Source organism: Convolutriloba macropyga, chromosome 14 (genome assembly GCF_964194025.1).
Source record: "Convolutriloba macropyga chromosome 14, txConMacr16.3, whole genome shotgun sequence".
Taxonomy (NCBI): domain Eukaryota; kingdom Metazoa; phylum Xenacoelomorpha; order Acoela; family Convolutidae; genus Convolutriloba; species Convolutriloba macropyga.
In genome coordinates, this window is record NC_134481.1 from 23,689,038 (window position 1) to 23,704,166 (window position 15,129).

Sequence of the window (15,129 nt, forward strand, 5' to 3'; positions counted from 1 at the left end):
TAACCTTAAACTAAGGCCATCCCAGCAGCTGCACCACTATTAGCACTTGAAGGACAACTAAAGCCCACTTTGGGCCTCTAATGGAACTTAATGCCCGCTGGGATTTACCTGTTTATCCCGTTTTGAACGATCAAAGTCATTGAAAAATGTGTGAACACATCTTAGAAAAAAACACAGCGCACCAATACAATTCAAATTCTTTGAATTGTAAAAAAAATAGGAGCGCTATAATAGCCGGCTGAGAAGATGAGGGCGGCTATTAAACAGCAATAAAATGGTCAAAAAATACAAAGAAGGCCTCAAAAAATCTGCCTAACGCTTTCCGACTCAACGTTCTCAATAATTGTTACGGCACGTACGTTCGCCCGGTCTCAGGCCTCACATGCGTTTTGGCTGATTAGCCCATTTTTTCTTGACCTTTTTTCGAAACGGTTCTCAAGGCAACTGGGGTCACACCCTCTTCGACGACCTGGTCAAACGACTGATTTGTTGTTGACCCCCTTTTTCACCTGGAGCATGTGCAACAATCAAGTCAGAAGTGATTCTTGAAAAAACATTGACTTTTCTCCTTATCGCAGCAAAAACAAGTTGCTTGTTCCCGCAACTTAAAACAGATACAAAACCTTGGCAAACTTGAATGTCTAGAACTACGTAATTGAATCCTTATCTACTCTCTTACCATTCGTAAAAACCAGGAACACGGAAATATAGCTACATCAGCTTAGTTTCGCAGCTAAAGAAAGAGTATATGATGCAACGCATTCTCCAGATTGATATCAAACGACAGCAATTGGACCCCCATTGCCTACATTGAGACGAAAACCACTCAAAGGACAAGATACAAATTGACATCCAGTTTCATTCAAAGCGTCAAAAATAAACCGTTGTTCAATTTACGCACATTAGATAACTATAATGTTCAGCTTCTAAAATTAATTCAGCATCACCCAATCAATTTTAAAACCATCCAATCACCCGATCAGCATCACCCAATCAATTCTTGTAAATTTTCAGTAAAATGGAAAAAAAATAACGAAAGGTATCACGAACAATAGAGTGCTTTTGAGAAAGCTCCTTAGTTTGTGTACATACGAAATGCTAGTTCAACAGTTTCGAATACAAAATTGGACTGACCTGATTTGTTTGCCAACTGTAGCAAATAGTCTGCCTCATCCTCATTAGGTGCATCCTGATCATCTTCCACTTCCTCGTCTTCCTCTCCCTCTCCCTCTCCTACCTCATCGTCATCATCTTCCTCCCCATCATCGTTTTCCTCTTCCGCTTTATCTAAAAACATTACCAAATATGCTTACCAAATAGGATTTTTTTTCTCTAAACTTCAAAACTTAAAGACTTCAAATCCTTATGAACTCAACATTTGAGAGATTGATGATCATTTTCTGAAGACAAGAAGTCACGAAATTTAATGGCCAGACGAAAAAATGTTTAGACAAAAAAATGGTACTACCACAAAAACCGCATTAAAGAAAGACCGACAGGACTAATATAATCGGTAGACTTTGAGAGCATTCAAAAAATATGAATTGAAAGCCTATTTTGTGTCAAGTGTTTTAATTTGGTGAGCAATTTCGGTTGCAGGTCGACAGAACTCACTGGGCAAAATGTTTTCAGCTATTTTTATTTTGCGTGACCACGCGCGAGTAATAAGAAATTGACAAAAACAAACTAACAGAACGAACAAAGCGAAACTGCTATTCCAACAAACAAAAAAAAACGAAGAATATACTTATCTTGAACGAGCCTGAGAAATTTTTACCAGACACCATAACGACCACTGAAATTATCGGCAAATCCTCTAACAGAACCCATATTCCCAGAATCGCTGCTAAATAGACTTGCGTGCCAAAAAATAGAGATAAAAACAGATACAGATATAAGTTGAAATAGTTATCGACGCCGCTCAAAAAGCTATGTAAAAACATTCAGCTATAAAATAATAACGCTTCATAAAATTCATTGCACAGAAACCTTTTTATTAGGGACCTTTATTCCACAAATTAGTTTCTTTGCCCTTAAACTAATTCAAATTAAACTTTGAGTTTTGAAGTGCAAAAGTCATTTTATTTGAGTGAAGTAAGTCACGTAAGATCAAAATCAAATCACGCAAATGAGCTAAAAATTTTCGCTAGAGAGAGAGAGAGAGAGAGAGTGTGTGAGAAATGACCACACACGAGGAAGAAGTCATTCAGAAAATTTGACGTTTTTAGCTTTGCTGTGCGAACAAATGTAAAACAGACGACGAAACAAAAAAAAAACATAGCAGGACAAGTCCTGACGTACAATTCACAGAATTTTCATTGACTAAACAGAAAACTAGACCTAGAACGGACTATGAATGGATTGGGAAAACCATTTAGAAACACCGTTCAAACACCGTTTCCCCACCCTACTTTAAATTTAGAGCAAAAAAAACTCACACCGCAAATTTTTTCTGTAAAATCAGACAGCCCAATTTTTACACCGAAAAGGGTGATCACCAATTTATGATCCGCGAACATAACTTTCCCACATTTATGTAGACAGCTCGTTTGGTTTGAGAAAAAACAAGAAGAATGTTTGCCCTTTTGCAAAAGTTGCCAAACTTTTCCCCGCATTGCTTCAATTTTCCGCCAAATCAATCGCACGTTGTCTTTTCACCAATATTGCTTCAAACCATTGCTCAAGGCTATCAAGTCTGCCAAAGCATTTTTCTACTAGAAAGATAAAATTTCTACTAGATTTGAAAAAAAATTACTTGAACATTTGAATTTTTTCTGTTTCTCCAAAAAAACTTGAAATACTTTTTAAAAACATGGTTTTATTTCCGAAGTTTTTTTTGGAACACAATACAAAAAATTCACTTTGTCAATCATTTCAGTCGAAATTGCGTCGGCAAGCTCTAATAACCATTGGCGGAAAAAAGATTTGACGAAAAATTGAAGCAATGCGGTGAAAAAATGTGCGAATTTTATGATTATGCTGTTTCTTATCTACCCCGTTATAAAACGACAAAATTACGTCCTTATAGCTTTGAAAATGAATAAACCTTGCATTAAAATGACGAAGCGAAAAATTGCATTAACAAACCCGGCAGATTGTCAACGTTTTAAATTAGACGTCAATGTTCAGACATACCCGCAGATTGCAGGAAACAGCCGCCATTGATTCCCATAACAACGATTGGGATTGAAGGAACAGAAAAACAATGATACCAATTGATTGTTGTACAAAAATATTTCTACAAGGCTTACTATTTTGATTGGACTTCATAGTTATGCAAACTCTTGTTTTTTCAATGAAAAATAGGGGCTAGGATCAATTCCAAAACGCATTAGAGATGTTAATTAAGAATTACTAGAACAAAGTTCATAATGAGGGCATCTAAAGTTGGGCTTTATGGGTTTAGAGAGAAGTATGGCCTAGAAAAGTCAAAATGATTACATGTTGAACAAGCTAAACAAGGTAACGCAAAATAAAGTTTTGTTCGAAGAAATAAAAACATAGCAGGACAAGTCCTGACACAATTCAAAGAATTTTCATCTACTAAACAAAAAACAAGATCTAGAACGGGCTAAGAGTAAATTGGCAAAACCATTTAGAAAGAGATCATCAGATCCAAGAAATCGAAAGAAAAAACATTTAAAAAATCAAGGTCAAAATGCCACATGTTAACAACTAGCGAGAAAGCGAATTTCTGTTCAAACACCATTTTCTCACACTCCTTAAGAAAAGACAGCGCCAGCTCAATATAATTCAAATTCTTCGAACTGTAAAAAAAATAGGAGCGCTATAATATTCGGCTGGGAAGGTGAGGGCGGCTATTGAACAGATACACAGGAGCAAGCAATTAAAAAGAAAAAGTTGTTGATGTTAGAATGTTCCAACAGATGTTGACATCCATCCAAATGTATAAACGGAATAGAAAACTTCACTACTGGAAATTGATGAAATACGCGATAAAAAGTTGTTTAGAATTGTTAAGCCGCAAGACCTTTGAGGAAAACTGAGCATTAGCGAACTCGGGCAAAATTAAACGCCTCTTATAATATAACTTACACTGATAAGCTCTCCTTAACCCACTAAACAAGGTCAAAAAAGAGGGAATGAGTGTCTGCATGGATCCATTGACAACATCCACTTTTCCACCACAGTGCTGCTCCAACAATGTACACAAACCCAAAACACACAATTTCCGGTCATGTAGTCCGAAGAAACAATCTAGATCATTCATCCACTGTTTGATGAAGCTGTAAGTAATGGACTCCTCGCTGTTGGGTATTTTGGTCGTGTTCAGAATACCCAGCACCAGGTCTGGGTTCTTGTACAGGGCAGCTATAACCACTTGTATACACATTGTTCTCAACTCTGAACATTTTATCTCCTGAAACACATTGCAACCGATAAGCATATCTAGTAGAATGCAAATATCTATTACATGTACGGACAGTTTTTCATCGTTTCGTAGGAGTTTATTAACAGGAAAAAAATTATGATTATACATTAAAATGCTATAGATTTAGGTGTAGAAAGATTTAAGGTCCCTCAAGATTAAGGTTCGTTCCTTCTACCTTGCGACTCCTTAAACCGTTCATAGACTCGGTTAGAACCAACAGAGGCCCAAACATCAATCTGTTTGCTAAATCCCGAAACTAAATGATCGAAACCGACAGTTGCTCATAAATAATAGGCCGTGTGAAGAGAACGAAAATTATAATGTCCCTAGCATACACTGAAAACATAACCGACTGACGTCGGAAGAACTGCTCTGAAACGACTGGCAAGCTCGATTCTATTGCACCCTGCTTGTGTCAAGGGAGCTTTAAATGATGAGTGGCTCGATCAGGGGTTATTACAAACCACTTTTAAGACTCAAATAGAAACATAGCCGGCAGATTGCTGGATGCACATCGGGAATGAAAGAAAAAAAGAGGAGAGAAATTGACAGCAATTTTGTCTGTTTTTTTTTCAGTGACAAAAAAGCGTTCTAATTTGGCGTGCAGTTTCAATTGGATTCTAAATCTATGCTTAATTCAGCTACCAAAGTGAAAATTAATAAGCTTAATACCAATGTCAGCGAGCAAACACTAATGAACTTTGATAACCTAATTCTCAATGACCGGTCTTTATCGGTTTATCCTGTCTCTTCTGATTTTAATCTTTTGACTTTGACCGTATTCCCTATATTGCGTAATTAAGGCATGAAAGAATTTAAATTCCATGCAGTTGAAACAGTGAGTGAAGTAAGTCAGAAGTCAAACGTGAAAATTGTGACTTGTGTAAAACAAAAATTGTGATCAAAAAGACAGTAAAAGAATTCTACCAAAAAAATTCCATTTCCATTCTAGTGACCAAAAACTTCATCACGCGAATGAACAAAAAACTCGCTCCACTAAGAAAGAAAAATGACGTCACTCACGCAATTCAGTTGAAATTGCATGAACGAATGAACAAAAAGCAGATTTGAATTGGTTGTGACGTCATATGGTCGTAACAAAAATGTTGACAACGAAATAAAAAAAACATAGCAGGACAAGTCCTGACGTACAATTCAAAGAAGTTTCATTGACATACGAAAGGCAAGACTTAGAACGGACTATGAGTGAATTGAGAAAACCATTTCCAAAAAAAAAATAGACAAAAAAATGAAAAAACAAAAATGAAAAAACAACAGAAAATGAAAGTAAAAATGCCGCATGTGAACAAAAAACAACTAGCGAGAAAGGGAAGTTTGGTTCAACCAAAAAAAAACTAGGCCTTGATTGGGAAAGTGATTGTAAAGTCATTAAGAAGAAAATCCGATCCAAAAAAATGAAAAACAGTAGAAATCAAAGTGAAATTGCCGCATGTGAACAAAAAAACATACCCGGCAGATTGCCGGAAAATAGCCGCCGTTGATTCCAATAAGCATCATTGGGATTGAAATAACAGAAGATATTGAAAAAAAGATTTTTGTACAAAAACATTTTTTTAAGTCCGATTTATTTTGATGGCATTTCGTGGTTGAACATACTTCTGTTTTAGAGAGAGAGGCTACAGGGGCTACCATCAATAACAATAAGCATTAGAGATGGTAAATAAGACTTATAGGAACGACGTTCAAATAGCGGGCATCTAAAATTGGGCTTTATGGGTTTATCCCGTTTCTATTTCTGACATCCATTTTTGTACTAACTCTGTTCATTTTGAATTGCTTTGCTGAGCAACTGATGTTCAAAATCACTTTTAGCAGAATGAGAGAAGAGAGAAACTAGCCTAGAGAAGTCAAAAAGATTTCACGCAAAATGTTGAAAAGGCGGCAAAATGAGGTAAAGCGAAACATTTTTTTATTCGACGAAGTAAAAAAAAATAGGAGCGCTATAATAGCCGGCTGAGAAGATGAGGGCGGCTATTAATCACTAGCGAGAAAGCGAATTTTTGTTCAAAAACCGTTTTCTCACTAGAGTGAAAAAATTTGACGCCACAAAACCACTCGCTTTTTCGCTCGCCTTCCTGTTTCGGCGAGACCAAAATCCCTACTCCAATTAGACTTTAAAAATCATGAAAATGCGTGAGCATATCTGACTAAAAAAAGACAGCGCCCCAATACAATTCAAATTCTTTGAATTGTAAAAAACCAAGAGAAGTCCAATAATAGCCCCAGGTATCGCTATGCGGCTATTAATAACATCACCGAGTAACGGCGGGCGAAGTGCTCTAAAACTACCGGCGAGCGGTCAGCTTTGGTAGAAACCATCTGGGTGTAGGCGTAGGAAGGCTTGCATTGAACATAAGGCGCAGCATTAGGATGAGAATTCAGCAGAACGGGGTGGGGTGCGGACTTCTCAGCAGCGCCGATGAATTGTGCACTTAGAGACTAGCAAAGCTCTAAGAGGTGCTCAGCGGCTGAATGCCCCCTCTGTGCTTTACCAGTTCGTCTCGTTTTTGAGGACGAAAAGTTAAAAGCGTAAGACTAGACCGCATAAAAAGACAAGGAATAATATTGATACAAACAGTTTGACAGCAATTAATAATGGCAGCAAACTCTTTTCAGACCGATTAAAGCCGTTTGAAAGAATATCAAAAGTACCGGAGACTAGCACAGACCTTACTGAGTCTGTCGAATATGAGTGTGAGGAAGTGAGGTATGGACTTGTCTGTGGTCTCTTTACTGCACTGCAGAATCACCACCTCCAGCAACTTGGCTGCATGCATCTCGAAGTCTTCATTTGACTCCTCGTTCGTTAGCACCTAAAAAGACACAATACCCATTACAATATACTGTTCTTGCTATAAAATTCATATAAGGTTTTGTTATAAAATACATATTACAATATTTGCGCTGTAAAACACATAATACAATGTTTTCGCTGTAAAATACGTAAAGCACATAAAGTACGTTTATGGTATACAATACAAAACAAAATGTTTGCCATAAAAAACAATCTTTTTCCTGAAAAAAAAACAATGCAATGTTCATACTAAAAAATGTTTTCACCGCTCTATGTACATAGTTGGCAGATTGCAGGAAAAAAGCCGCGACAGCCTTGTAGCCGTGCAGTCTCAAAACGATTAAAAACAGACCAAAAATTGAAATTTCTCTTTTTTTTATTAAATACTGAGACGATACATTTTGATTAAAAGTCTGTATGCCTTATTGATGCTTCTATCAGCTGCTCTTAAATAATCTTCAATTAGAATGACACACACTCCGTTGAACTTATCTCCTTGAATAATAGTAAAGAAAAGTCATTTCGAAAGTGAGCAAGTCATTTTTGAGAACGAAGTAAGTCACGTGTGACTGAAAATTTCATCATGCGAACGAAAACAACTCGCTCCACTAACTGATCGCACGATTCCAAGAATTATGGCCCCCATTAAAGCCCACACGAAAACATAGCCCCACATCATGGTAGGATTAACATGACTGGAGGCTGTACGTTATTTGATCGCTATACGTTGTACATTATACAAAACAAAGCGACTCGGTAATGTGCAATTGCACATAAGGTTCCGACTCCGCTCATCCCCAATTTTGGCATGATTGTCTACTAAATGAGTAACATAGAAAAACCCAAAATTTAAAGTATTTTTTTTAATTAGTGTATGAACAAAAAAAATAGCCTCTAAAGCAAATAACTCAGTGGTGGAGTGAATAATGGTGCATTAGAATGATGATATATGCCAATATCAAGAAAGCAAGTCAAGACGAACAGCAAAATCAAACAACAACAACATTAATTACATCAAAAACTTCATGTCCGTTTTAAAAAACAAAACTTAATAACAAAGTCAAAATAGCGTTAGATAAAACTGATATTAAATAAAATAACTTTTAATTCACCAAAAAATATATGGGACTACTCAATAAAAAGGCTTGGTAACAATAAGACAAAGAACAAAAACAGTAAAGTTGTAAATTTCGCTTACTTTTTAAAACAATTAATTTCAAATAATAAAAACAATTAGAAATCAACTAAAATATCCCATACCAATCCCTCTTGAAACTATCCTTTGACAACAATATTTTCATATTTGGCTTGTAATTTACGAGACTAGATAACAAACAGACCATAAAAGGAGCAAAATTAGGAAGTTACAAAGTCTCTTCTTAATTTATAAAACAATTGTTTTCATGAAAGCCAACAGCTATCTACTAATATCAGAATATCAGATCACCTATTCTTCCATGAAAAGCCAATGAAACCGGGTCATTGTACTGGAATTTTTATACGACAAAACAGACATAGTAAAAAGGACAGTTAAAGACAAAATTTAAAAAATTCAAATAAATTCTTCGAGAAAGTAGTGTCGATGCCGTTAAAATCATAATACATATCTTCAAGGAATTCAGTATTATCAATTGTGTTTCATTTTGAAAGCCAATAATGTGATATACGAACTGTCAATAACGTGATAAAAGGACAAAACTACAAAACGTGAAAAATGGGCAAATAGCTAAAAAAAATTTAAATATGTGAAATCTAGTAATATCAAAGCCAGAAAAACATAATTCAAGGCGTTGAATTTGATTTCAAAAGAAAGAAGAAGCATTCTTTCATTGCTGACAAAAATCTACAAGTTGACCAAATTAAGAGAAAAATAGAGGCAAAGTTCAATAAGTCATTATTTATTTTATAATCAAATACTTTTAAAAGTCAAAACAACCATAAGCTTTCAAGTAATCAACTAGATACAACAATGTGGAGCTATTTAGGGATCCAATTGGACCTATCATTAGTGAGCTTTGGTTTGAAATGTTCTGTTATTTAATTAATGTAGAAAAGATCGATTTTTTTAATAAAAAAGACCGACTGATTACAATCCGAATTATCTTTTGATTATACCAGTTGAACTGAACAATACCCAGAGGCAGGGATACAGCATAAGGAAAAAAGTTTATTCGGCTGGAAAAAAGCAAAACCGACTAAGGTCGGTCGGATTGCTCTCAAGCGATGTGAGTGGTTGGTTTCGGTAGAAGACAGCTGAGGCTTAGGGATGCTAGCATTAGGGTATGCATTGGGGAGGGATGAGTGAGCGCAGCAGTGCATGGTGTCAACCCGAAGCGCGACAGTAAACAACACTAATGAGAAAGAAACAAAGTAAAGAGGGTCTTGTTGAGAAATGAGAAACAAAGTAAAAAGGACAAAAGTTAATATAGTTGGCAAAAATTGCTTTCGCTTCAGGTTCTGACGAAGTGCTAGGGATCTGAACATATAAAATATCAAGTCTTTATAGCAGAAAACCTTATCTTATTAGAAAGCATATAACTAGCAACAAAAAAGGCGCTTAACTAGCAACAAAAAAGCAACAAAAAACGCGCTTAACTAGCAACAAAAAAGCTTATTTTTAATTCAAAACGAATAGTCTCCTAGTAAAAAAAATTGATAACAGGCTGGAACATAATCACTTAATGCCCTCTGGGCGGTACCTGTTTAACCCGTTTTTGAACTCAAAAGGGTCCCACGAACAATCAGACAATTATAATTGCATTGGACTATTATAATTGCTCCAAACTTTGTTTGAGAGGAATTAACAATTATTGCCAAACTCTTTAAAATAGTTAGACAAACTGAAACCGTTAGATAGCTCCAATTATCCCTCAGAGTGTCAGTGAGGCCAGTAATTATTGAATTATTAACACTAAGAGAGAGGACAAAAGAAAAAAACACACAAATGGCTAAATTCCAAATTTCACTAATAATTTATGAGAACAAATAAAGTCCATGTCACAATGTGGAAAATTCACCAGTAAAACACATGTGTCACCTGTTGACGACATTTGTGCCAAAAAACAAGATAACACATACCACAGATTGCCAGAAAATAGCGGCCATTGACTCATAAAACCAATTGGCATGAAAGGAACAGAGGAAAAAAATAAAGGAAAAAAATTATCGTTGTACAGGACATTTTCAGAAGGGCAAACTATTTGATTGGAATTTGTAGTTACACATACTCCTGTTTCTTAATGAAAGGATACAGTCCAGTATCAAAACCAAAAAGAATTATAGGTGCGGTGTTAAGTAGCGCAGAGATGTTAGCTAAAATTTATAGGGTCACGAAACAGGCATCTAAAATTGGGCTTTATTCCGTTTATTTTGCTTTTGTTTTTCGATGCTGATTCTGTTCATTTTAGATGGCTTTGCTGAGCAACTAATGTTGTAAAGCACTTTGAGAGGAATGATCGAAGAAAGAAACTAGCCTAGAGAACATTTCATGCAAAATGTAGAAACGGCGGCAAAATGAGGTACAGCGAAACACATTTTTATCCGACGAAGTAAAAAAAACATAACAGGACAAGTCCTGAACTACAATCCAAAAAATGAATGAAGAAATTATAACTACTGTACTTGCCCAGCGGATCAATTGAACAATGTCAGCTAAGAGTCAAAAGTTTAGAGAAACTAAAATAGACAAAAAAGCTATGCAAAATAATCAATGCTGAAACTTTTGAACCCTTTACCATTAAGGCAAAACCTGATCCATTAAGGCAAAGCCTGATCCTTGAAAGGGATCTATTGGCCACTGAAGAAATATGAAAAATAGTGGAAAAAACAATATTTTAATGTTTAAAACATAGCCGGCAGATTGCCGGAATAGCTGCGAAATTGACTTGCGTGCCGTAAAATACAGATGGAAAAAGATACAGAAGTGAGTTGATAATAGTTATCGCCACCGCCTATAAAACTTATTTTAAAAGTTTATTTCAAAGGAGGTTGTTTTTGGGTGCAAAAAAAGTTTCCCTGTCGCGTCTCGAACCGGCGATCTCCGGATTAACAGCCAGTCGCCTTAACCACTCGGCTGTCGGACCATACAATCTGTTTTCTTACAATCAAATTTGTTTTAGGAACAGATTCTGTTTCTGAATAACCGCAATTTAGGTCACGCAGAAAGCGTGAAATCAAGCGCGAAAAAGCCATTTAAGCAGTGACGAGACAGAATGTTCTAGAACAAATGTAAAACGAAAATGAAGCGTCAGACGACGAAACAAAAAAAACCAAGAGCACCGCAATATAGCTACGCTCAGCTTACAGCTTCGCAGCTATAATAATATTTCATATTTGCAATATTTATTAAAAGCTTCTGCATTTTGCGACATTGCTACAAACAAAACCATTTCTTTTCTGATGAATCTATCCAGTAACACAACCGCAAGACCTAAAAGAAGTTTCATTGTCCCTAAAAGATGATAAACTCGGAAAATAACAAAAGTTCAAAATGTTTGAAAACAATTGCAAATTTTAGTGAAATGTTGCTAAAATTCGTGATATTATTATCTTCAGAACTATTTAATTATTTAATTGTCTCCAGAGATTGTCCAACTACCCAATTAGAAGCCTAAAAAAGTTTCACTGGGGCATACATATCGATAAATTTGAAAAATGACAAAAATTTAAAAGAAAACAGAACAAATTTTCATATCGATATATTGAGAACCCTTCCATTGCAACTAAAAACGATCCAGTAAACCAATTTTAAGCCCTTAAAACGGTTCATTGGCTCAAAGATTTAAAAACTCAAGAATTGAAAATTTTCAAAAAACTCAAAAAATAGCAAAAGTTGCAAAAAAACTTATTGTACTTAAACTTGCATTACCACAACATATACATCAGAAACAGATTTAAACAAGTAAAGAAAATTTTTGTCAAAAACTGACAAAAAACAAGAAAAACAGCACAATTTCGGGGTAAAAAATATCAAAAGACCTTTTGACCTTGAAATTAGACGTTCCCAGCAACTTCAGTACATTAAGCATCTCAAATACTACTTATTCCAACTGAGGGACTTATAACAACTAAATGGCAGTAAAGCTTTACTTCTTTATCTCTTTTCGAAAGCTAATAGTCGTCAGAAAAAGGCGTGAAAACATCTTTAAAAAAGACAGCTTGGAAGACAGACCTAAAAAACCAATAAAATCTTTGGATTGTAATAAAATAGGAGCTCTATAACAGCCCTTTGAGAAGATGAAGGCTGTTATAAAACATTACAAACCGATGTCAAAGAGCAGCATCAGAAAAAATTCTCAAAACCGAAAATTCAATTAAGAACTCTTTTCTCACTCCCATTTAAAAGCAGTTAGAACCAATTTTACGCCGCACAACTACTAGTTTTACGCTACCTTTACTACTCCAGCTTGACTAAAATCACCACCTTAACTTTTGACTTCTCATTGACAGCAAAAGTCGAAAAAGGTGTCAACAAATCTTCAAAACATAGCTGGCAGATAGCCAGAAAGGAGCCGCAAAAGCTTCGTAGATCTGCAGTCTAAAAAAAACCAGTAAAAGAGACAGACCAAAAAAATTATTTCCTTTATTAAGGGCTGAGATGTTATATTTCGATTAAGAATCTGTATAAGTTATTGCTGCCTCTATTAGCTGCTCTCAATTAACCTTCATTTAGGGTGACAGATAATCACTTGACCTTATCTCTTTGAGTTAAAGTAAGTATAAGTCAATTTCAAAGTGAGGAAGTCATTTTTGAGAGTGAAGTAAGTCACGTGTCACCAAAAATTTAATCAACCGAATGAACAAAAAAAAAACGCTCCACTAAGAGCAGAAAGTGACGTCACGCAGGCACTCCAAATGAAATTGCTTGAACAATTGAAAAAAAAGCAGATTTGAAGTGGATATGACGTCATATGATCGTAAATGAGAACAAAACAATCAAAAAATCTAAACAAAAATATAATCATTGCTAAAACTTTGCAAGCATTTACCCCTAAGGCAGAATTTGATCCCTTTAAATATACCTATTTCAAAAATTCGTTCAAACCCAATTTTTGTTTCTGAAATTGCTGCAGTATTCTATCTGCAAGGCCTGAAAAATTCATCGGCCCTTGAAGATCGACTAACCCGAAAATGACCCAATAAATATTTTTTTATGAAAGCAATTGCAAATTTTAAAATGTTGCTGAAAATTGTGATATTAATTTCTTAAGAATCATTTCTGTGTCCCTAGAGGCTATCCACTAGCCTAATTCCAAGCCTTAAAAATTAATTGATTCAAAGATCGATAGGCAATAATTTTTATTAAAAATTTCAAATTTCAAAAAATAGAAATTCGTTCATATAAAATGTTGAAAACTATTCAATTGCCCCCTAGCAACTATTTAATAACATACTATCAAGCCATTTACGAGGTTATCTGGCTACTTAGGCAAAAAACTGAAAAGACAAATGTTTTCAAAAAACGTAAATATTGCAAATTTTATCAAAGTTTTTTTAAAAATCGAACAGTTAAATTGTTGAGACAATCAATTGAAAATATAAACCATGCAGTACCTTTTTCAGACCGTGGAAAAGATTTCCTGGCACTTGAGAATGGACAAATATCAAACGGAGACCAACAAATGCCGGAAGAATTGCTCTCGAACGACAGCCGAGGCAATTTAATTCAGGGTGTGTAGCCTAAATCAAATTTTCCTTATGGGTGCAAAAATTCTTGCCCCCAACGGGATTCCAACCCTTGACCTACCGATCCATAGCCACCCTCACTAACCACTGCGATATGAGTCACTTATTTTCCCAAACTGCAACCGATTATATATTAGCAACAAGCTTTACTTCGGAGAGAGCAATTGATCACTCATAAATGATGAATGAAAGCGTAAAAAAGTCACTTGCGAAGTCACAAAAAGTTCTAGAAGAAAAGCGCAAAATTTTCAAGCAAAAAATTTGCATGAAAAGACAAGTTCACAATAATTGCTATGAACTTCGTTCAAGAGCAATTTAAAATTAACAAAAACATTAGTAAACCACAAAAATTGCAGATTTTTATCAAAAAACGCTAAAATTCGAGACATTAAAATGTTAAAAACCAATCCATTGCTACTAAAAACTATATACTACCCTATTATCAAACCTTAAAGGAGATTCCCTGAAGCTGGAAAACTCAAAAAATGACAAAAAAATTTCAAAAAACTTAAAAATTGCAAAATTAGTATCACTTTGAGTGTTTGTGTTTTGTAGTATCAAAACAATAGCTCTTAAAATGGTCATAACGAGTAATTTTTTTCATGCAAAAGATCTTCATCAACTTTTAAAAACTTCAATCTCAGACTAATCAAACAAAAAACTTAAAAAAATCAAAAAATATGAAAAATTGCTCCATTTTGAGCCCAAAAACTCCTAAAAAATGACCTTCTAACCTTAAATTGAGGCCATCCTAGCAGCTGCACCACTCTAAGCACTTGAAGGACTACTAACGTCCACATTGGGCCTCTAATGAAACTTAATGCCCGCTGGTCTTTACCTGTTTATCCCGTTCTGAAGTCATTGAAAAATGTGTAAACACATCTTAAAAAAACAGCACCCCAATACAATTCAAATTCTTTGAATTGTAAAAAAAACCAAGAGAAGGCCCATAATAGCCCCAGCTCTCGCTGTGCGGCTATTAAAAAAGACAGCGCTCTATTACAATTCAAATTGCTTTGAATTTTAAAAACTGAGGGCAGCTATTAGAGAGGGCAGCAATGAAATTTTCTCGTCAAAACAGTTTGTGACTCGCATACGTAAAATGGCCTCCGGGTTTTACCTGTTAGTCCTATTTTTGAAGCCGAAAAATTAAAAAGGTCAGATGAAGACCACAGTTGTTAGAGCAATTAATGACTCTACCTAAATCGGTGTAGCAAAAAAGTTTGACAGAAATTTG

General features: G+C 35.3%; 1 protein-coding gene across 1 annotated transcript in view; it reads right to left on the reverse strand.

The window, feature by feature from the left end:
- LOC142353072 (importin-7-like) overlaps positions 1-15,129 on the reverse strand; it is an 85,232-nt gene that overhangs the window by 39,887 nt on the left and 30,216 nt on the right. Inside the window, exons 14-16 of the mRNA XM_075405266.1 lie at positions 7,084-7,227; positions 4,057-4,381; positions 1,135-1,287 (exon numbers count right to left, since the gene is read on the reverse strand). Of these exons, the coding sequence (XP_075261381.1) occupies positions 1,135-1,287; positions 4,057-4,381; positions 7,084-7,227 (622 nt within the window). The remainder of the gene's footprint in view (positions 1-1,134; positions 1,288-4,056; positions 4,382-7,083; positions 7,228-15,129) is intronic.